At 39.2% G+C, this 25,152-nt stretch overlaps 1 protein-coding gene across 3 annotated transcripts in view; it reads left to right on the top strand.

Moving 5' to 3' along the window:
• The window catches only part of cables1 (Cdk5 and Abl enzyme substrate 1), a 31,706-nt gene extending 8,938 nt beyond the window's left edge, over positions 1-22,768 (top strand). For 2 of the 3 annotated variants that reach the window (XM_031294490.2, XM_031294491.2), the window contains 9 exons: positions 577-648; positions 797-889; positions 2,107-2,184; positions 6,141-6,249; positions 6,770-6,926; positions 7,088-7,191; positions 10,552-10,658; positions 10,795-11,002; positions 21,278-22,768. In XM_031294490.2, coding sequence (XP_031150350.1) covers positions 577-648; positions 797-889; positions 2,107-2,184; positions 6,141-6,249; positions 6,770-6,926; positions 7,088-7,191; positions 10,552-10,658; positions 10,795-11,002; positions 21,278-21,418 — 1,069 coding nt within the window. In that variant the 3' untranslated portion in view covers positions 21,419-22,768. The remainder of the gene's footprint in view (positions 1-576; positions 649-796; positions 890-2,106; positions 2,185-6,140; positions 6,250-6,769; positions 6,927-7,087; positions 7,192-10,551; positions 10,659-10,794; positions 11,003-21,277) is intronic. The other variant, XM_031294492.2, reaches the window with a different exon arrangement.
• Positions 22,769-25,152: the final 2,384 nt, after the last annotated feature.

Here is a 25,152-nt window from a genome sequence, read left to right as displayed (position 1 = left end):
AAATGGGTTAAATATGCCTCAATTCCTAAAACTATTAAGTTATCAAAAAGGTATTGTACTGAAACTTCACTGGAAAATGATTGATAGGTATCTCCCACGCTATTCAGTTTCTCAGTAGTTGTGTACAGTACAGAACAGTGAGGTGGATCGCGGCTTTACCCACTTATCACCTGGTGATACACAAAAGTAGATTAATGGAGATTTGGGTTGAAATTCCCTGCACTGTCTGTGAATGCTGATACCTGGGTTTTATTGTAAAAGCTAGACTGACCTCAATTTGTCAGGAAAAATGATTGATTTTCAGTGTCCACTTGCAAATTTTAGGTATTACTGTGCTGGGGTATTAACTTTGATTTATTGTTCTGTCTTTTAATCAAATTGCATTGCAGGGCTGTGTGTCCATGTGTTCGGGAAATGGAAAGATCACAATGAGGATTATTATCATTATTTTGCCAGAGTTCATTCTTTTAATAGGTGTTTTGCATAAGTACAGTTGGTCCTGTGTTTGGTGTGTTGATGTCTTTTCATATCTAACTTCAAACTTTCCGTATATCTGTCTTCTGTTTGTCTTTCCAGACGAAGACTCATCTCTCAGCGCTCTTCACTTGAAACACTAGAGGACATTGAGGAGAATGCTCCTCTGCGCAGGTAGTAAACTGCACAGAAATACCGTTCACATTGTCTGCTAAAGTATTTTGTGTCTAAGCTGAGATATTCTACTCACTGTATGTATCTTGGACTGGGACAGTCTCTGTTTTTTGAGGTATTGATGTTTAGTGTTTGTTTTACATTTTAGATGCCGAACCCTATCGGGTTCACCCCGACCAAAGAGCTTCAAGAAGATCCACTTCATAAAGAACTTGAGGCAACATGATATGCGCAATGGAAGGTATGAAGGCAAACATCGCCATCCATTAGTCAATACAAGTCCTCAGTGGATAATGGCAGGCTGCCCCAGTCATTGAACTGCAGTGTGGATGTTTCTCACATTACAAGCCACACCGTAGGCAAGCAGGCCTGGCCCATTCACTGCATGTCATTTTGAATTATAAATGAAATGTAATCAATTGAGAATCCCGTCCATTCACACAGAGTATAATCTGATAGAATTTAATTTTGACCTTATTTGATCACTGTTTACATTTTTTTGAAGCAAACTATGAAATCACTAATAAAGCTAAATCACATATAATTGGGTCACAGTTTACATAAGCATGTATGCAGAACACTAATCCCTAAATATATATATAAAAAAGCATTTGGCACAGTGGTGTTAATGTTGATGTTTGACTGGGTGTGCAAATTGTAACCAGAGAAAAGATGGTTGTTTAATCTAGGCCAGGAGACCCGAGAGTGTTTACTGCTCTGGTGATTTCCATCATTATCAATATTACGTTCTTTGGATGTTAAATCTAATTCAGTTAACTGCTGGGAGTCTAGTTCTGGTGCTTTCTGAAAAAAATATTCTTTCTGCTGAATTGTTTTTTTTGAAAGCGTAGACTGTTAGTACAGTATCTCTTGTTTAGTAAACCAGTGTACCATCTTGATAAGTTCCTCCTGTTAAATTAGGTCTCCTGATTCCTGAGAGTTGTTTTTCCTCAGCTGATGTTGGAACAACTGTTAGCTGGATTTTCCACACTATTGAGAACTGCCTGTTGATTAACTGATGCTGAAACATGTCATGACTCACCATGTTGTTTGTGTCCTGATGTTGATTTTTACCTACTAGTAAGATTCATAATGTATCTGTGAGTTGCAGCTATGGCTTTGAGGTTGTTGTAGTGCTACCTAAAGTCGGAGCCATTCTGCCCTGTGTGCTGTTGACATCTGGTCACAACACATCTGATTGGATATGTATGTTTACACAGGGCAATTTAGTATAAAAAAAAATATCATTATGTTAATTGAAGTTAACTTATAACAAAAATACATCATTGTATACATGCTACATGTGCTACCACAACAGAAAAAACAACACAAACTCATGTTGAAGTTTCAGCTCATTCTCTTCATTCTTATTTTTACTGCACACTCTCTCCAACTTTAACGTGTGGATCTTGTCAGATAGATATTGATTAGCTTGTTTATCATTTTTTGTTTTTATAGGATAGTCCTTATCAGTGGCAGAAGATCCTTCTATAGTGTATTTTCTGTCCTGCCCTATCGAGATTGTAGCCAAGCAGGGTATGTATCCTACAGCATGCCAAACTTTGTAACCTCCTCCAGCCTGTGCTCCCTCTTTCCCTTTGTTTTCTCATCCCTCTTTTTCTGTGGATGTACTCTCCTCTGACTGGTGCATACATTTCTATGGGTTGGTTTTGGTGGTTCCTTTTTTTACCATTAAGGTTTGATAAATAAATAAACAGCGGGCTCAAATGAGCTTCAAAGGTTTTATTTTGTATATATCTAGACTATGTTGTTGCCCAGTGCTTGTTGCTTGTATTGCTTTTCCCATAATGGCTCTGGCGGCTTTTAGCCACTCTTACGTTTTGTTTAAGTCAACCTATTTTTGTCTGTTGCAACTGTCTCTGGCTTTGCTGTTTAGTATTTAATACTCACCTTTCCTGGGGTTCCTGTTCTTTTCAGATTTGGAACTTTAACTCTTAAATTATTTTCATGTGTTGTCCACTGGTCTAATTATCCACAATGCTGGCAGACTGGAGTTTCTGCTTCCTGCCCTGCAGACAGTTATGACAGTTTATAATTAACCACTTTTGTTTGCCTTGTTTTAGGATTTTACATTTCTTGGTGCTAGAACAGAAGACCTTTCTGGCTTATCTGTAGACGATGCTTGTTTCCTTTTTTTTTTTTTTTTTTTTTAAAGCAATGCAAGGCTCTATGTAATGGGAACCCACCTGGCTTGCATGGGGATAGCTCTGGAACGGCCTTGGTTCTGACTCCCACCAGTCACATGACAACGGTGTGTTTTGGAGGAAGTGAAAGAGAAAGGGGGAGAGATAAACGCCAGAGAATACAATGCACAGAAAGAAAAGCTTCACACTGGGGCTTAGTGAAGAGCATAGAAAGCTCAATCCGTTTGTGGAATTTCCAAAGCCAGCCAATCAGTGCAAGGTCAAGGGTTAATAAACCCCCAGGGCTATCCAATATACACATTTGACTGCTCATTGCTGCTAATTGACAGTTTACTGACTTTTGCTGGCTCAGTCGAGTGTTGTAACTGCAAAACAACATTTTATTAGACGACTGTGCCCAAACTGCTGATTGCATGTAGTTTCTTTCGTCTGTCTCTCTGTCTTTATTCTCACTATAATTACCTCCCCATAAACAAAAAAAACAGCCCGGTATGATCCTTCAAACTAAAGGGGACATAATATGAGAACAATTTCCCTGCAGTACAACAGTAACTAATTAAATTCAAAGGACAAATGGTTTGACATTTTGGGAAATACACTTACATGAAAACATTGACACCACCCTTATACCAGTCTATGTGAGGGACTATTTCTTGGACGTACGTAGTGACTTCTCTCACTATGACGACAAGGTTACTCCTACCGACTTAAACAAAATAGTCCTGTACATTCCACTCCACAAAACCACTTTACACATTGTTTAAACAAGATATAATGTGTTAGTTAGTGAGCTGCAGAGTTGCTGGTAGATAGATTTATGCAACCTTAGTTTAGATAGACCCTGTTTCCACCTGCTTCGAGTCTTCATGCTAAACTAAGCTAACAGGCTGCTGGCTCCAGCTTCATATTTTTCTTTCTGACATAAGAGTAGAATCAGTCTTTTTGGCAAGAAAGCAAATAGCCATATTTCTCCAAAATGTCAAACTATTTCTCTAAAGGAATGAAAACATTAAACTATGCTGACTAAAAGACTGTTTAAATGGGCATCTGTTTATGGGGCGTCAATGTCTCGTGACGTCTAGATGGTTCTGATTCAAACCCCGCTAGGGACGACTGGCTTTTCTGTGTGGACTTTGCATGCTCTCGCTGTGTTGGCATGGTTTTTCCCATTTACTACAGTTCCGCTGACCCTAAAAGACATGCATGTTAGGTAATGCTCCTGGCATTGGAGTGTAGTGGAAGACTGTGGAAAAAGTTAAATGGTTCAAATGCAGAGGATAACATTTCTCACAGGGATAATAAAGTATAATTTACTGATGCTCATAAGTTTAGTGTAATGGGTGAAGCTTGGGCAAGACTGCGGAAGAATATTATTACAAGCCAGTCAAGCCAACTTTAAACGGTTTGTGAGCTGTTAAGTATTTGGTAGTAAAGTAACTGGCAAGAGTCAAGAATCTTTTAGTCATGTTCATATATATGCTTTTTTCACTCAATGCTAGCTTTAGAAACATTTGGCAGGGCATGATGAACACTTAGCATAGATTATAACCCTACTAACATACAGATGTTTGAAGCCTGTGATTCCTATCCATGCATGTTGCTAAGCAATGTCAGCTTTTTTTAAATAATTTCCTTTCATTTCTCCTTACTCTCAGCAGACTAAAGTGCAACTATTTATTTATCTGGATTGCTTATTAGAAAAGCTCTTTCCCAAGAAAGCTTTCAGTCTCCTTTGTTTCCCCCTTTTTATTTAATCTTCACTTTTCTGTTAGACGTCTGCTGCCTGGGGATCTCAATGCTCCGTGATGCATCTGTCAACATTGTGTCCTGACATGCCAGTCTTCCAAATAACACTGTTTTCATTATAACAGATTGGCCACACATGTCACCAAAACACTGGGAGAGTCATGCAAAGGCCCACTGTGTAATTTCTTCTATTTATCTGGGCACATTTTAAAGAGAAAGCATGACCGAGCTAGGGAAGATAAGGGAGGAGTAGAAAAACAAGACAGTGTTACGATTTAATGTCTGCTGTCTGCTGACTCAATGTAAAAAAAAAAAAAGCTAAAATAAGGCTAAAGTTAATATTACACAAACACAGGTTGATATTTGGCTATCTTTGTCTTGTCTTGTTTTGACAGGAAAGCAAGTCCAAGAGACAATTCAGCACTTAAAAACATCTCAGTCTGTAGTTTGGCAATATTATTGCAGTGCCTGTTTAAAATATGCCCGTTCAAAATTTGCCTGTTGGAACAGGCCGATTGCTTGGCCTCCTGTATTGCTGCAGCTTTCTCCAGAACCATTTCCCCCAAATAACTTACAGAAGGCTCTCATAGCACTTAATATGCAACTCAGCCATATACTACTGACTTCCTTTGTACTTCTACTTTAGAGGAAAACATTGTACTACTAAATGTACCTGACAGAAATGTTACCGCTTATGTTGCAGATTCAGATTTTACTCACATAATATCACAATTAAAATACGATTATTATTTATTCATTACTATCCAGCATTATATTAAAGTTGAAAGCTCCATCTTGAACAGACGCTCATTAAATTTAAGTAGCCTACATTGTGCTGATAATGCCGCTCTTTTCACTTTAAGTAGGCTAAATATTTAAATGCAGGAATTGTACTGTGCAGTCTAAGGCGACTTTACCATATGGATAGGTAGGCGATTGCCTGGGGCCCCAGGAAATTGAGCAGTGTGATTTATTTATTTATTAATAAAACACAACCGGTGACACCTGACAATTAGGCACGGATCAGCTACGGCTCATAAAGAGATTTGGCGTGTCGCCTATTTTTTCCGCATAGCCATCACCCATCCATTTAGTAGCCACACTGCCAAACAGCCGGGCATACTCACTCACTCACTCACTCACGCACTCACTCACTCACTCACTCACTCACTCACTCACTCACTCACTCACTCACTCACTCACTCACTCACGCACTCACTCACTCACGCACTCACGCATTCACTCTCTCACACACACACGCAATTGGTGTATTTTAGTGTTTAGTTTGCTGCTATGATTGATATTGTGGTTTTAATCATACTTTTCTCAACACTATCCATATATATTTCTCAACACTGAAATGCCATTTTAATTAAATTGTGCATGTGATTGCCCCAGTCTACTGTTTGATCTCAGCAGCAGACATTAAATAGAAAAATATTCGGCCAATCCATCGTAGAGATGTAGAGGTGAGCTAGAACAGGCCTCAGCGATAAGGTTAAGGAAAGGGATTGGAGTTAAAAGAAGCTGTAGGAAGGTTTCTATGTATGTTGGAAGCTCTAAAGGTGTTGTGCTTATTAGGGATGTCAAGCTGGAAGTAGGAGGGCGTCAGCGGCACCCATCAGGAGGCGTCAGTGCCAAGGAGATGGTGATTGGGCTGGAGGGTGTGGAGTTAGGAGCTGATGGAAAGGTAAGATGCCAGCAGAAATAGGCCGTGTGGAGGATTTTAATCATCTTATCATTATTGACAACAAGATAAATATAATACCATACTTTCTACTTACTGTTACTATTCAAAAAAAGACCAGTTCAGACATAATGAAAAACAAAAAAATGTAGTAAATCACCACAGTTTTTAGCATATTTAAAGCAGGCAATAGGCTTTTTTTCAAAGCAGCATTTTGACACAGCACGAAACCCCAGGTGTAATTACATTGCATTACATCACATTATACATTCCATTTAGGCAAGTCAGTTCCAGGCTCCTGTTATTGTGCATGCTGGCTTACTAGTATAGTATAGTATAATATACTGGGACACTTAATGAAACAGACCACCCTAAATGCTATTGGTACCACCTGGGGATTTTCCTGCTTTGACAAAATGCTTCTGTGAAAAATATATATTATACCTGTTCACCCTGTTAGATTATAGGAGTGCAAACCTTTTTAGGCTTTTGTGAAACATTGTAGCTACACCTGTGTCTGCAGACGGTGTCTTACACCCAGTTCCTGTTTCCCACTAACTCACTTGGTGGTCGAAGAAACACCATCGACTCCACCTCATCCTTCTCTCAGTCTCGTTACGCCAGCCATAGAAGCCTCAGTTTGGGCCGAGCCAACAGCAACCAGAGCAGCATAGACACAGGTCAGTTGCCTGCCAACAAGTACTTACCTTAATCATTATGAATGTTGTGTATTTCTCACCCTCAGTTTTTTCCTCCATTATCCAGTGTATTTTTATTGGAAAAGTGCAAGTGCAAATGTTAACCTCTGGCTCAACCTCTGTTGTGTTTGTGCTCGTGGCAGGGAATGATTTGGGGGACTTCCGCGAGTATGACCCCAATCTGCTGGATGACCCGCAGTGGCCTTGTGGAAAACACAAGAGAGTCCTCATTTTCCCCTCCTACATGGTGAGAAAGTACTCTAGCTGCGTCTAACACATCATCACCCCCACCACCACACACAACAATAGCGACAGCAACTGCAACCTTGTCCTCTTGAGAGCAGAATGGAGAAGTTGTTGGCATAATTCGCTGAAACAGACCCACCTCTGTTTTGACATGTTTTTCTGAAATGTCCTACAATATCTCACTGTTAAAGCCTTTTTTTTTTTTTTCAATGGTTATTTGTGTCACCTTTTTGTTCTCAGTCCTCCCACCACAACTAAGAACAATAACACACCGGAAAGATTTGTCTGCCTCGACAGTTTCTTTCTTAGAAGTCCCCCTGAATTTTATCAGCTGTTTTTTTAAAAGGAGCCAGAAGGATGTTTTAGATGGTTTTAATCAGCAAGGTCGCTGGCCCAGACTCTCTCCCACCTTCTGGGACCTGAATGAATATACATACTTTATCCCAGTATAGTGCGCAGTAGCTATTAAGCAGCCACTTCACCAGAGCAACAGTTTGTATAGTGTTTGTACCTCAGCACTTATCACTCTTGTACTTTTCCGGAAAAGAACGGATGTTTTATTGTGGTGGGAAGAGGGGAAAAAAACCTGACTAGACTCCAACCTCATTCTTTCCTGGGCTCTGTTTTTGTTACGGAGACTGGCAGAATACACAACAAGGACTGCCAAAGTTGAAATGTTAAGTCAAGGCCAGGCTATGTGTTTTGTTTTTTCTTCCCTTCCTCCAATTACAAAACCCAGAGTCACACAACAATGGCTATTGTGTTTACTACAGGAATAGAGCGAGTAAATTCTCAGCATTTCGCAGGTTAAACGCAGGCTGCTTAGAAGACATGACTCTCTGATTGAACTTTCAAGCTCGGGATAATTATAGTTTTTATACTCTGCATGCAATTGAGAAAACTGACACATGACATGACATAGAATGTGAAGCATGGAAAACCTCACTAAAGTCTTTTTAAATGTGGTAAAAAAAAAAGTAGTGGCTTGTTGATTTGTGTAATAGTATCCTCATGTTAAAAACATAATAATGTAGTGACATAAGTTAGTGTGAGACATGATCACAGTGTAGTTTCTGTCATGCAAAGTCAGTGCTGTTCAGCTTTATGTTCATTTCTCGGGGCTACGACCAACGATAAGCATTCGTTCTCCTTCATGGTTCATAATCAGTAGCGTGGTGTTCAGGGTGGATGCCATTATTCACACTCCATGCGTTGCCTGTAACGCCATACATGCATATTGAGATATTTTTAGCACCACTGCAGAGTATGTCACTTGTAGTCAGTGGACCCTTCATTATAGGATTTTTTATTTTTTTTTTTTACAACTTTAGTGTTATTTTTGTATGTCTCGCATAATCTATTAGCTAGAAAAACCCTGTATTCACCATAGTAGAGGAGCAACAATTTATTTTATTGTCAATTTAATCTGCAGGTTATCTTAATTAATCGTTTCGTCTATGAAATGTCAAAAAATAATGAAAAATGCCTAATAGAATTTTCTAGAGCCCAGGGTGATGTCTTCAAATAGCTTTAAACAACAGTCCAAAACCCAAAGGTATTTTATTTACAAAGCAGCAAATTCTCATATTTTTAACACTGGAACCAGCAAATGTTTGGCACCTTAGCTTGAAAAATGACTGAAATGATAAATTGAGTTGCCGGTTAACTTTCTTGTAATCATTTCAGCTCTACACCAAAGTAATTGCTCAGATCAGAGAACACAGCGACAATGCTACAGCAAAGTCTGACTGGTAAAGAAACACCAAGGGACGGATGATCAGATAGTTTGTAAACAATACTACACTTAGTTATTTTTTTTTTTAAATGATATTATCATTTTATGTGATGCATTTTCAGTGAAATTTGGACATAAAACAAATGAAACAAAAATGCAATTTATTACATAGTTGAATCTAATCACAGTAACACTCAATCAGTTGGGTAAAGTGTATGTGTTAGTTGGGTGAAATGGGTGTTTATGTGTAATGTGTGTATCAATATGCCAGTGTGTGTACGTATGTAGCAGGGTGAATTAATGAATAGAACAAGCCAAATAACGTGTTTTAGGTAATCTGGCTAAAGTGTTGGAGGTCAAACTGAAAGTGAATGCAGCCAAAATGTGGGTAATAATCTTGCATGCACAGCTACGGCAAGCATGGTACTGTAGGGCAAAGTTTAACCAAGATGTTGGTAATGGGTGTTTACAAAGGACATTTTGGGTAATTATTTTAATTATTGTTACAGTTAAGGTCATACTGCTTGTTTCTTGCCCTGCCTGACTTCTTTTTAGCACTGTTGCCCTGTTCCTGGATCTTAGGAATTATATTGGTGAATGCTGGCAAATGTTATTACTAAGGAATGACAGCCAAGTTGACAGAAATAAGATCCATGTTAGACTAAATTATAATTATCCTACACATCTAGCAGTTAAGATTTGTTTTGCCTCTAAAACATCTTAAATTTGAGCTGTGGATTCAGCAAAGTGCTAGAAATGTACTTTGCCTTACAGGGGTCATTATACTGTATTAATGTGACTCACCCACCTGGCACTCAAGGCATGTTATAACAAGCACTAAGGGCTGTTTAATAGAAGCCAAATTAAAGTATGGAAAGCTTGGTCAGCAATCAAGTATGTTCTGCGTCCTCTAGGTTTTTTGAGAAAAAGGATAGCAACAATCTATCTTTTTCTTATCCTCAACAAATCCTATGAAAAGACCAAAAGCAACAATGTGTTAGTCCATCTCTCAATATTTTTCAACATCCATTTACGCTGTGTGTGTGACAAGCCCATAAAGCTATATAAAGTTATTTGCTAGAACAGCTGGGCACTGTAGTTCTTAGCAAACGTTACTCAAACAGAAGTAAATCATTATTTTACTGAGGACTATTTTCAGCAGAGGATTGATACACATTTGGTGTGCTAATGAGTATTTACAGCAGCAGGATGGTTACGTGGTATTGACTCAAAGTAAACCACAGTGCCCATTTTCATTGTAATGAAGAAACATGTCACCCAAAGGAAACCGTGTGGCTCATTGGTGTTTTTAATAGTGTTTGGACAACAATGGCGCTCTATGGCACAGAAGAATAAGCTACAGTACATCAGGCTAAGGATACACACATTAGGTGTGTGTTAGTTGGATCAATTCATTGTTGGTTCTGGTCTTTTTATGGGATTGTTTTGACAATAAGAAATATAAAGAATATCACCAGACTTTAAGTGACATGAGTAACACCAGGTCTCTGTAAAGCCTCATTGTGAGATGGTGGAATCCAACACTAGTGTGTGATGTTCCAGTCACTCCCACCCAGTGCTGAAAGTGTAGTCATTTTGACACCACCTTTTGGTTTTCCTTTTCAGACTACGGTCATTGAATACGTCAAACCCTCTGACCTCAAGAAGGACATGAACGAAACTTTCAAGGAGAAATTCCCCCACATAAGGCTTACACTCAGCAAGATTAGGAGGTAAAACAGACAGAAGTGTATAAAATGTTTCATATTAAGCAAGTTAAGTGTTAAAACTGTACCATGTTTAATTAAGATCAACTTGTTTATTTCTCCCTTTCTTTTCTTAATTCCCTGCTGTTTCGCCTCCCTGCAGCTTGAAAAGGGAGATAAAAAAGTTGGCCCTGGATGAATGTGGTTACGAGGAACCGACAGTGGCCATGGCATTCGTCTACTTTGAAAAACTTGTGCTTCAAGGCAAACTAAACAAGCAGAATCGTAAACTCTGCGCTGGAGCTTGTGTCCTGCTGGCAGCCAAGATTGGTGGCGATCTCAAGAAACACGAGGTCAAGCTCCTGATAGACGTAAGTGTCCTGACTCACACTTCCAAAAATCCTAACTTTATGCCTTGATCCTACTTTGATGATGATTTGTGTTGCACCGGATTAAAGGGTCAGTTCGCTCAAATTTAAAGTCAACAAATCAGACATAGTGAAAACTGTTTGAAAAAGTTCGTATATTAAAGATTTTTTTTCAAAAGTAAATTTTCGGTGCTGTGAGCACCACAAACAAAATGTCACTGGGTTTGGCAGCAAACGTCTCAACAGCAGATGAGTCAAGATACAGCCAAAACCATTTGCATGACTAGATAACACTAGGGGTAAGGGAAGTGACCATTGAAATGTCAGGTCTCAACACTCAAATAAGATTTTGCTGAAATTGATTTGCACAAAAAAAAATATTAAGAAAATGGAAAGGAGGGTAGCAAGTATTCTCAAATAAATAAAGCTGTCTGAGGAATAAGTGTTGACATAACCTTTAAATCTCATGAAAGCTTATCAGTCAGCTCTTGGTTTTAAGTAAGTACTAGATCTGATGTTGCTCGTCGAGTGGTTTCCAAATCCCATAAATGGCAGGCTGTGTTTTTTTGTCTAGAGACTCACCAGCTCTGGAACTCTACTCTCTGATATGCTCCACCATCATCATCGATAGATCCTTACCTTTAAAGGGCAATCTAGTGAATTTCTATTGCACTCATAAATATGGGGTCTTGTGAGAGGTGAAGCTTCAAGCCTGCTTCCCCAGCATCACTGCCATGTAGTCAGAAATGTAGCCACATCCAACAGTGATGTCACAGAGTCCGCAACAAAGGGAGAACCACTGGAGGCCAGATAAAAATCAGATTTTCAGGGAGTGTTAAGTTACTCCTTGAAAATAAATTGGTCAAAATTGATGCACCAGATGTTGAGATATGCAAATTTTTTGTTTCTAATAGGGGTCAAGCTCCAAAAATGCAGGCTCCTAAAATTCCCATAATGCTGCCTCCAGTTTGTATCACAGTTTGAAGAGCTAACTCTGAGCTAACTCTGATGACATCATGAGGGTTATTTTGACTTTAGAAAGCTCCTTCTATAGCACGAAAGATATTTTGAATTTGACCTAATGATTTCTGCAGAACTGGCAAACACAACATAATTTAGTATTATATCTAACCTTTATTTTACCAGGGGAAAAAAATCACATTGAGATTAAAATCTCTTTTACAAGTGAGCCCTGGCCAAGAAGGCAGCACATAAAAATACACTTTAACATACAACAAATAACAGACAGACAGGGATGGACAGCAATAATAAATAAGAAATAAAAACAGAAAATCACATTTTAAAAACAAGCGCAAACATGTTGGTATATTTGATGTAGGTAGGACTTGAATTCAGTATGTGAAATAAAAACCTGTAATTTTAGCTGATTTTGTAACTCATTCCATGAAGTTGGAACACTGTAACAAAAAGCAGTTTTTCCAAACTCTTTTAGTTTGTGGAACATCATACAGTATGTATCTGCTTGATCTTAGATTGTGTTCAGATCTACTAGATGTTAAGAGTGTAGTTAAATATGAAGGAGTATGTCCAGTTATTGATTTGTACACAAAGGTCATCCATTGTTTGAGCCGTCTTGTGTTGAGTGAGGGCCAACCTACCATTTCAGATAATACACAGTGATGGGTAGAGTACTTTGCATGGGTTATAAATCTCAGTGCTGAATGATACACAGAATCCAAAGACTTCAACAGGGACTTTGTGGAGTGTCTGTAAAACACATCTCCATAGTCTAAAATTGGGAAGAAGGTAGATTCAACCAACTTTTTCTTGACTTTCTGTGTGAAGCAGGAACTGTTTCTGAAGTAAAAGCCCAACTTTAATTTCAATTTAGTGATTAACTGCTTAATATGCAATTTAAAAGACATGTCTTTCTCCAATATAAATCCCAGGTATTTGTACGAGGGAACTGATTCTATTGGCCTGCCCTGTAATGTGTGGAGATGAGGCAGGGAAATCCACGCTTACGGGTTCTGTTAAAAAACATATATTTAGTTTTCTTATCATTAAGAACTAGCTTTAATGCATGTAAATTGAGCTGAATATTTTCAAATGCTTTTTGTAGCTTTAAAATTGTCTCAGCAGGTGATTTTGCCGAACAGTAGATCATGGTATCATCAGCATACATGTGTATATTGGCATTCATAACATTTTCACTGAGGTTATTAATATATATATTAAAAAGCAAGGGCCCCAAAATAGAGCCCTGTGGTACACCAGAGTTAACAGTAAGTTTCTCAGACATGTAGTCATTTAGAAGTACATGTTGACATCTGTTATTTAAATGGCTACTGACCCAACCAGTAGCAGCATCAGAGAGGCCAATGCAAGCCAACCGTGATAATAATATAACATGATTGACTGTATCAAAGGCTTTTGTTAAATCAATAAATAACGCAGCACATGATTTACGATCATCTAAAGCACTAATTATATCATTAAGTACTTTCATAGTGGCAGTGGCAGTACTATGATTTTTTTCTAAAGCCAGATTGAAAGCCAGATAGAATATTATTATTATTATTATTATTATTATTAACCAGAAACTGTTTTAATTGCTCACTGATGATAGATTCCAAAATCTTGGCTATCACTGATAATTTAGATATTGGACGGTAATTGTCCAAATTAGAACGGTCACCACTTTTCAACATTGGTAGAACCAGAGCAGCTTTCCAATCTTCAGGAACAATATTCTGTTCCAGAGATAAATTTAAACTATATGTCAAAAGGTCAGCAATGATTTCTGCTGCAAATTTTAAAAATATACCCTGCAGATTTACGAGTATCCATTTTTTTCAGGGTCATTAAGACCTCATGACTCGTAATAGGCGTAAAATTGAATCTAGGACTATAATCTCCCATTGAGTAAGATACATTCAAAATATTTTGATCAGAAGATCTATTGAATATAGATCCAGCTGACACAAAATGCTTGTTAAAGCAATTCACCATCTCAGTTCTATCGGTTATTTGCCTTTCATTTATTGTATTGTTAATTGGTTCAGGAAACCACTAGATGATTGAGTAGGGGACAACGACTTAATGGTTTTGAAAAACTTAGTTGGGTTATTTAAATTTCTTGTTGTTTCATTAAGATAAAACTCAGATTTCGCCTTGCGAACTAGGGCTGTGCATCTATTTCTCAGGGTTCAGTTTATTCATCACCTTTAAAAATATTGTATGGAAATACTGCCATACAGAATTCACATCGGGTATTAAAACCAATTTATCCCAGTCACATGTAGACACATCATGCAAAAAACCTTGAATATCAAAGTTCTTAAAACTCCTTTTTTTAATAATTCTAGGTTTTACTTTTGGAATCTTACAATTTCGTATAGCTGCTACAGCACAGTGATCACTGACGTCATCTGGAAAAAATCCTATGTGGGTGAATTTATGGGGTTTATTTGTTAGAATGACATCAATAAGAGTGGATTTGCTTGGGTTAAGATTAGGTCTTGTAGGTGTGTCTATGATTTGAGTTAAGTTCACTGAATCACAATATTCTTTAAACTGGTTTGACACTGGTGACAACCAATCCCAGTGTAAAATCACCCAGCAGTAAGAGTTATTTTACTTGTAATTCAGCTAACACTGATGACAATGAGGTGAGAGTGTCATTAACAGCTGAGGGTGGTCTATAACAGCCAACAATATTCAGATGACAATCACTTCCATAGTGTAAATCAATGGCTAATAACTCAAACTGTTTTGGGATGGACAATGACTTTATAACAGTTGCATGAAATTTTGATTTTATATAGACTGCAACGCCTCCTCCCTTACTTTTCCGATCAGAACGAAAAACATTGTATCCCTCTATTGCAATATCATTATCTGCAATAGAATTTCTGAGCCAGGTCTCAAACAGGACCAAAATGTCAGTTTTGGTCGTCTTGGCCCAGATTTTTACTTGGTCTAACTTAGGCATTAAACTACGAACATTTAAATGCAGGACACCAAGCCCAGACCTATCTGAAAATTCCAGCGGGGTTGAAAGACAATTTCCCACCGGACCAGGATTTGGATTTATATTACCAGCCATCAAAAGCATCAACATTATCAGACATCGCTGCTTTAAGTTTTTTAGTGGGAGATTTTAATCGAATTGTCCATTTTTAAAGTCCAAACGTGATTTTTTCGCAGGACATAATGCATTCTGTAGAGTTAGAAGAAAAACGCCCTTGGTTCCATTACAACTGCAATTGGAATCACTTGAAATGATAGATCTGTGCGTGTGTGTTTTGATGGACGATGCAGGGGAAAACATTCAAAGTTACACGCATTTTTACCTTCGGCACAGCCTGGCCTGACGCTTGGATCGAACATGCAGAAAGCTGGCCATATTAGCAGCGCCGCTCTCCCATTGCCAGCAATGCGGGGAAACACACAAACAACCAGCAATCGAGCTCAAGGATTTCGGTTCGAAGGCAGCACCTCCGTGGATTAATATCGGGGGTAGGGGCCAGAGACAAGGAGCACCCGCCGCTGATTTAAAGGCGAGAAAGCACCACCGACCTCAATGTTGATCCCCTCCACAAGCCGACGTCCAGCAAACTCCTCCAGTCCGTTCAATAAGCAAGGCTAAGACAGGCTTCCAGGAGAGAGTAGCGATGAGCTATTGATGCCAACGAAGCATGTGATTTCCCCAAGTTTGGCAAATGCAGGAAACGCAGCAGGTAGGCTCCACTTCAAACAATGCGCAGGCTACGATTAAAATTAACGCGTTAACGCTGACTACCCAAAACACAAGCTCTTCTGGCAGGTCAGATAGCTTAGGGTGATAAGAGAATGATTGGAAGACAGAAGGTTGAGTCTTTGAACCTTCTGTCTTCCAATCATTCTCTATCTATGTTTCATTAAGTTTAGAGGTCCAATATACTACGTGAAAGAGTATGCTGAAAACATTAATCAGTTAGTTAGCTTAGGGTGATAAGACTATGATTGAAAGACAGAAGGTTGAGAGTTCTAATCTTATGGTAGTATGGTAGTCTAAGTGGTTGTGTTCCGGTCCAGTCTCTTTCCCAACTGGTTGTTTTGGAGAGATGAATGCACTTTTCAATATACTATACCATTACTCTTTTCCTACATTGTTTCGACATACTATACAATGACTTTTTTTCCCACTTTTTTCAACATACAATACTATAACTTTTTACGACATACTATACTATGACTTCTTTCACTTTTTCGATTTACTACACTATGACTATTTTTGACATACTATACTATGACTTTTTCATCACATTTTTCGACATGCTATACTACGACTTTTTTCAACGTACTATACTATGACTTTTTTGGACATTTACTATGACTTTTTTTATCCCTTTTTACGACATACTATACTATGACTTTTTTATCACTTTTTTCAACATACTATGCTATGACTTTTCATCACTTTTTTCGACATACTATACAATTGCTTTTTTTTCACTATCTTCGATTTACTATACTATGACTTTTTTCGACATACTATACTACGACTTTTTTTTCGACATACTATACTATGACTTTTTCACTTTTTCGACATACTATACTGACTTTTTATCACTTTATTCGACATACTACACTACGACTTTTTTCGACATACTATACTGTGACTTTTTTATCACTTTTTTCAACATACTATGCTATGACTTTTCATCACTTTTTTCGACATACTATACAATTGCTTTTTTTCACTTTCTTCGTTTTACTATACTATGACTTTTTTCGACATACTGTACTATACTATGACTTTTTCCTCACGTTTTTCGACATGCTATATATTACTTTTTATTACTTTTTTCGACATACTATACTACGACTTTTTTTTTAGACATATACTATGACTTATTCACTTTTTCGACATACTATACTATGACTTTTTATCACTTTTATGAAATACTATACTATGACTTTTTATCACTTTATTCAACATACTACACCATGACTTTTTTCGACATACTGTACTATGACTTTTTATTACTTTTTACGACATACTATAAATTACTTTTTATTACTTTATTCTACATATTGTACTCTAACCTTTTTCGCTTTTTCGACATACTATACTATGACTTTGTTATCACTTTTTTCGACATACTGTACTATGACTTTATATCACTTTTTTTTCGACATACTATTCTGATTTTATCACTTTTTTCAACATACAATACTACGACTTTTTTTTAGACATACTGTACTATATACTCTATATACATACTATACCTCTCCTGGAACCATCACCTTATCGTGGTGGAGAGGTTTGTGTGTCCCTATGAACCTGAGGGCTGTGTTGTCTGGAGCTTTGTGCTCCTGGTAGGGTCTCCCAAGGCAAAGTGGTCTCAGGGGAGGGGCCAGACAAAGAATGGTTCAAAAACCCTATGAAAAAACGAGGTAGAGATGGAGTGACCCTGCCCGGAGGAAGCCCGGGGCCCCCGTCTGGAGCCAGGCCCAGATGGAGGGCCCGTCAGCGAGCGCCTGGTGGCCGGGTTTGCCACGGAGCCCGGCCGGGCACAGCCCGAAAAAGCTATGTGGCACCTCTCTCTCCAACCCATGGGCCCACCACCTGTGGGAGGAACCGCTGGGGTCGGGTGCGCTGCCACATGGGTGGCAGTGAAGGTCAGGGGCCTCGACGGACCAGACCCGGGCAGCAGACGCTGGCTCTGGGGACGTGGAACGTCACCTCTCTGTGGGGGAAGGAGCCGGAACTTGTGCGGGAGGTGGAGCGCTACCAGTTGGATCTGGTGGGGCTTACCTCTACGCACAGTCTCGGTTCTGGAACCATACTCCTGGATAGGGGTTGGACTCTTTTCTTCTCCGGAGTTGCCCAGGGTGTGAGGCGCCGGGCGGGTGTGGGGATACTCACAAGCCCCCGGCTGAGCGCCGCTACGTTGGAGTTTACCCCGGTGGACGAGAGGGTCGCCTCCCTACGCCTGCGGGTTGTGGGGGGGAAAACTCTGACTGTTGTTTGTGCGTATGCACCAAACAAGAGCTCGGAGTATTCGGCCTTCTTGGAGACCTTGAATGGAGTCCTGTATGGGGCTCCAGTGGGGGACTCCATAGTTCTGCTGGGGGACTTCAACGCGCACGTGGGAAATGATGGAGACACATGGAGAGGCGTGATTGGGAGGAACGGCCTCCCTGATCTAAACCAGAGTGGTTGTTTGTTGTTGGACTTCTGTGCTAGTCATGGATTGTCTATAACGAACACCATGTTCGAACATAGGGATGCTCATAAGTGTACTTGGTACCAGAGCACCCTAGGCCAAAGGTCAATGATCGATTTTATAATCGTTTCATCTGATCTGAGGCCGTATGTTTTGGACACTCGGGTGAAGAGAGGGGCAGAGCTGTCAACTGATCACCATCTGGTGGTGAGTTGGGTCAGAGGGTGTGGGAAGACTCTGGACAGACCTGGTAAGCCCAAACGGGTAGTGCGGGTAAATTGGGAACGTCTGGAGGAGGCCCCTGTCCGACAGACTTTCAACTCACACCTCCGGCGTAGCTTTTCGTGCATCCCTGTGGAGGCTGGGGGCATTGAACCCGAGTGGACAATGTTCAAAGTTTCCATTGCTGAAGCTGCGGCGGGGAGCTGTGGTCTTAGGGTCTTAGGTGCCTCAAGGGGCGGTAACCCACGAACACCGTGGTGGACACCGGTGGTCAGGGAAGCCATCCGACTGAAGAAGGAGTCTTTCCGGGATATGTTATCCCAGAGGACTCCGGAGGCAGTTGCAAGGTACCGAAGGGCCCGAAGGGCTGCAGCCTCTGCCGTGAAAGAGGCAAAGCAGCGGGTGTGGGAGAAGTTCGGAGAAGACATGGAGAAGGACTTTCGGTCGGCACCAAGGTGCTTCTGGAAAACCGTTCGCCACCTCAGGAGGGGGAAGCGGGGAACCATCCAAGCTGTGTACAGTAAGGATGGGACGCTGTTGACCTCAACTGAGGAGGTAATAGGGCGGTGGAAGGAGCACTTTGAGGAACTCCTAAATCCGACTAATACGGCCTCTATGGTAGAGGCAGAGCTGGAGGATGATGGGGGATTGTCGTCAATTTCCCTGGTGGAAGTTGCTGAGGTAGTTAAACAACTCCACAGTGGCAAAGCCCCAGGGATTGATGAGATCCGTCCAGAAATGCTTAAAGCTCTGGGTGTGGAGGGGTTGTCTTGGTTGACGCGCCTCTTCAGCATTGCGTGGAAGTCGGGAACGGTGCCTAAGGAGTGGCAGACCGGGGTGGTGGTTCCCCTTTTCAAAAAGGGGGACCAGAGGGTGTGTGCCAATTACAGGGGTATCACACTTCTCAGCCTTCCCGGTAAAGTCTACTCCAAGGTGCTGGAAAGGAGGGTTCGGTCGATAGTCGAACCTCAGGTTGAAGAGGAACAATGCGGATTCCGTCCTGGTCGTGGAACAACGGACCAGATCTTTACTCTCGCAAGGATCCTGGAGGGAGCCTGGGAGTATGCCCAACCGGTCTACATGTGCTTTGTGGATCTGGAGAAGGCGTATGACCGGGTCCCCCGGGAGATACTGTGGGAGGTGCTGCGGGAGTATGGGGTGAGGGGGTCCCTTCTCAGGGCCATCCAATCTCTGTACGACCAAAGCGAGAGCTGTGTCTCGGCAGTAAGTCGGACTCGTTTCAGGTGACAGTTGGCCTCCGCCAGGGCTGCGCTTTGTCACCAATCCTGTTTGTAGTATTTATGGACAGGATATCGAGGCGTAGTCGGGGTGGAGAGGGGTTGCAGTTTGGTGAGCTGGGGATCTCATCGCTGCTTTTTGCGGATGATGTGGTCCTGATGGCATCGTCGGCCTGTGACCTTCAGCACTCACTGGATCGGTTCGCAGCCGAGTGTTAAGCGGCTGGGATGAGGATCAGCACCTCTAAATCTGAGGCCATGGTTCTCAGCAGGAAACCGATGGAGTGCCTTCTCCAGGTAGGGAATGAGTCTTTACCCCAAGTGAAGGAGTTCAAGTACCTTGGGGTATTGTTCGCGAGTGAGGGGACAATGGAGCGGGAGATTGGTCGGAGAATCGGCGCAGCGGGTGCGGTATTACACTCAATTTATCGTACCGTTGTGACGAAAAGAGAGCTGAGCCAGAAGGCAAAGCTCTCAATCTACCGGTCAGTTTTCGTTCCTACCCTCACCTATGGTCATGAAGGCTGGGTCAGGGAAGTTTGGGGTCCCCTGCTGGAGCTGCTACCCCCGCGACCTGCTACCGGATAAGCGGAAGAAGATGGATGGATGGATGGATATACTATGACTTTTTCACTTTTTCAACATACTATACTATGACTTTTTTATCACTTTTTTCAACATAATATACAATGACTTTTTATCACTTTTATGAAATACTATACTATGACTTTTTATCACTTTTTTCGACATACTACACCATGACTTTTTTCGACATACTGTACTATGACTTTTTATCACTTTTTTCGAAATACTATACTATGACTTTTTATTACTTTTTACAACATACTATAAATTACTTTTTATCACTTTATTCTACATACTGTACTCTGACTTTTTTCACTTTTTCAACGTACTATACTATTACTTTTTTCAACATACTATACTACTACTTTTTTTATCACTTTTGTCGACATACTATATTATGACTTTTTTGGACATTTACTATGACTTTTTTTTATCACTTATTTCGACATGCTATACTATGACTTTTTTCAACATACTATAATATGACTTTTTATCACTTAATTTGGCAGGCTCCACTTCAAACAATGCGCAGGCTACACTGCTAACAGTCCATCTTTTGTAATGAGTTCCATCAAAGGAAAAAAGCGCGAGTTAATCCTTTGCTCTTGAGTGATTTAGTTAAAAACGCATACATTTAACATGTCTGACAAGACAAAACATAGAGTCAAACACAGGACGCACACAGTGCTGCCATCTTGGAAATGTATGTGTGTGTGTATATATATATATATATATATATATATATATATATATATATATATATATATATATATATAAAAAAAATAATAATAATAATAATTATATCGTTTATCCAGCCTATCTAATCCTATCATTTCAACTCTGCTCCCATTTTCTAGTTGGCTTGTAGAGTATGGTGATTGCATCAACAGTAGGTTTGTCAACCATCCAAACAAGAGGCATCTCCTCTTGTCTAAATCGTCTGCGCCAGTCCTCATGAAATGCTGGTTAAAAATGAGGGAGTGTAGTGAGAGGCATTTAGGAATACAGCATCGCACGTATCTATTATTTAATCTTAACTCTTTTTTTTCTGGCAGAAACTGGAAGAGAGGTTCAGAGTGAACCGCAGAGAGCTGATAGCATTCGAGTTTCCGGTGCTGGTGGCGTTAGAGTTCAACCTGCACCTGCCAGAACACGAGATCATGCCCCACTACAGACGCCTGCTGCAGACCTCCTAGCATTAGTGACCCATCAGGAGGACGACCACCAGGTTCTCCTTCTGATCCTCTGCTTCCCACCGTATCCATCCTCGTCCACATCTGGCAGCCCTAAGGAACCGCTGGCTGTCGCTCAACTACAGCCGACAACACTCTCCTTCCTCTCAGAGACCTGAAATCAGCCATTGTTTGACTGAGAAAAAAAAAAAGGGTTCAACCGTCAAACAAGTTGTTTTTCTAGTTTGCATGTTTTCACGTCTTCATCTTCACTTTGTGTATTTTAGAGCTCTCTTGTTGATTAAGAGAGCTTTTTCTTTTTGAATCTGATGGTGAACTTTTTTTCCGCAGTTAAGGCAACTAATGATTGTAACATTGTTTAACATCTCTTTTCATTAATCTCCCACATGTAAACTTTGGTATGACTGGTTGCCTCCTGATCTGCATACAATTTAAACAAAAGCCTTTTAAGTGGCTGGTTTTGGCTGGACTTCCTCAGAGTGACTCATCTTTTCGCAAGTCATCATCTTAAAAGTGTACTTTTGGATATTGGGAGACATAGGGGGAAGGCAGGCATTCTTTTTAGAGATTTAATAAGATTTGGAACCTACCTTGAAAAATAAGCTGTTCATAAACACCACACATAAGTCATTTGAATGGACCTTTTGAATTGTTTTTCTCTCTTATGGTTTACTCACAATTTTCTAGCCACAACTATCCGCATGAAATGTAATGATTGTTTGCATACAGGTACGTGCAGACAAGATGGGACTTCCTATTTTCACTGAAGTATTCCATTCATTTTTTTACCAGTCATATGATTGCTATGGACTTACAGAGACTAGACCCACTTTTATCAGTGTCGAATTTCTTGTGCTCTATGTTAGAGTGTATTGCTAGCACATTTACGGTGCTATCAGGAAGGTAGTTTTGAAAAGGTGTTCATGAGTGCAAAAATGCCATTAAACTGGGTCAGGATTAGCAGCAGAGTGGCAGCATGGTGCTCTAGTGTTGAGAGAAAATGTCATGGGCTAAGACCCTGTGCCAGTAACTATCCTTCCTGCTTTAAGTGTCCTTGAGCAAGGCACTGAGTTCCTTCAGGCTTCAGGGACACTTTAGCTGACCTGACCTTTGACCTCTCTGAGGAGAAAAACTCTAAACAAGATCCAAACAGAGATAAATGACGGATCAAACATTTGCATATAACTAACTGAATCAGCATTTGTTGATTTGAAATCTAAGTTGTTAAAAAAAGAAGAAGAATGTGACCAATTAAAAAAAGTATTGTTACATTAATTTGGCATGTATCTCAACTTGATTTTCTTTTTTTATTACCTTGAAAATTGTCTCACACAATACCACAGAGTATTGAGGGAAAAAAAGTATTTAATGCTGCTCCAAGTATTTATGGTATTTGAGCTGAAATGATCACAACATTAAACCAAATTCTAATGAAAAAAAGCATGGATTATGCTGATTTAAGGTGAACCCGTACTGAGCTTATTTCTCTTTGCAAGCCTAAAGATTTGGCTATGAGATGCACACTAAAGACTCATGGGCGACAGTTATTACCTGTGTATGTTTGTAAATAAATTGCTTTGCTTGTTCAATCAAAACAAGACTGAATGTTTTTTTTTAATCTAGTGTGTATTGAGTGAACAGAAACTGTACTTTTTGCTTTAATTCCCCCTGTCCCGCCCCATTAACTTTGTATACAGCCTCTAAAATTCACCTCGCATTCTGTGTGAACACAGTTAAAGCCCACTCAGGCCTTTTTTGACGTACGTTACTATGACTTTTTTACGACTAAATCTTTGTGTCAGGTCAGGTAGCTTAGTGTGATAAGGCCATGGTTGGAAGACAGAAGGTTGAGTGTTCAAACCTTACTTAATAAGGTTAGTGTAAGTCCAATATCCTATGTTAAAGGAAAAAAGTATACCCAAAACGCATGCTCTTCTGGCAGGTTAGATAGCTTAGGGTGATAAGACTATGATTGAAAGACAGAAGGTTGAGACGTTTAATCTTATATTTTCATTTTGTCATTTTTTAGGTCCAATATACTAAGTGAAAGATACAAATATGCCAAAAACAAAACATTCATGGCAGGTCAGATAGCTTAGAGTGATAAGAGAATGACTGGAAGACAGAAGGTAGCATGTTATATGTTTCAATAAGTTTTGAGGTCCAATATACTAGGTGAAAGAGACAAATATGGCAAAAACTTGTGTCAGGTCAGATAGCTTACGGTGAATAGGGAATGATTGAAAGACAAAAAGTTGAGTGTTCAAATCTTATAGGGTACAATTAGTATCAAGACCTACTTTAAGAATTTAAATAGATGAAGAGAAAAGTTGGAAGAGACTGGTAGTCTAAAGGTTGTATTCCGGTCCAGTCTCTTTCCCAACTGGTTGTTTTGGAGAGATGAATGCACTTTTCAATATACTATACCATTACTCTTTTCCTACATTGTTTCGACATACTATACAATGACTTTTTTTTCCTACTTTTTTCAACATACAATACTATAACTTTTTACGACATAGTATACTATGACTTTTAATCACTTTTTTCGACATACTATACTATGACTTCTTTCACTTTTTCGATTTACTACACTATGACTATTTTCGACATACTATACTATGACTTTTTCATCACATTTTTCGACATAGTATACTATTACTTTTTTCAACGTACCATACTATGACTTTTTTAGACATTTACTATGACTTTTTTATCCCTTTTTACGACATATTATACTATGACTTTTTATCACTTTATTCGACATACTACACCACAACTTTTTTTGACATACTATACTATGACTTTTTTATCACTTTTTTCGATTTACTAAACTGACTTTTTTCGACATACTGTACTATAGTATGACTTTTTCCTCACGTTTTTCGACATGCTATATATGACTTTTTATCACTTTTTTCGACATACTATACTACGACTTTTTTTTTAGACATACTATACTATGACTTTTTCACTTTTTTGACATACTATACTATGACTTTTTATCACTTTATTCAACATATTACACCATGACTTTTTTGACATACTGTACTATGACTTTTTTATCACTTTTTTCAACATACTATACTATGACTTTTTATCACTTTTTTTGACATATTACACCATGACTTTTTTCGACATACTGTACTATGACTTTTTATCACTTTTTTCGAAATACTATACTATGACTTTTTATTACTTTTTACAACATACTATGAATTACTTTTTATCACTTTATTCTAAATACTGTACTCTGACTTTTTTCACTTTTTCAACGTACTATACTATTACTTTTTTCAACATACTAAACTATGACTTTTTTATCACTTTTCCCGACATACTATACTATGACTTTTTGGGATATTTACTATGACTTTTTTATCACTTTTTTTTGCGAAATAAGTAACAAAAAACCTACTATACTATGACTTTTTTATCACTTTTTTCATCCTACTATACTATGACTTTTTTCAACATTACTGACATTACATTACTGACATACTATACTATAACTTTTTTATAATTTTTTTCGACATACTATACTATCACTTTTTTATCACTTTTTTTTACATACTATTCATGACGTTTTACGACATACTATAATATGACTTTTTATCACTTAATTCGGCATGCTACACTATGACTTTTTTTGGACATTTACTATGACTTTTTTATCACTTTTTTTTAACATACTATTCATGACGTTTTACGACATACTATAGTATGACTTTTTTCGA

The sequence above is a fragment of the Sander lucioperca genome, chromosome 9 (genome assembly GCF_008315115.2).
Source record: "Sander lucioperca isolate FBNREF2018 chromosome 9, SLUC_FBN_1.2, whole genome shotgun sequence".
Taxonomy (NCBI): domain Eukaryota; kingdom Metazoa; phylum Chordata; class Actinopteri; order Perciformes; family Percidae; genus Sander; species Sander lucioperca.
The sequence above is the reverse complement of the archived record's forward strand: the minus strand, read 5'-3'. Positions and strand labels throughout refer to the sequence as shown.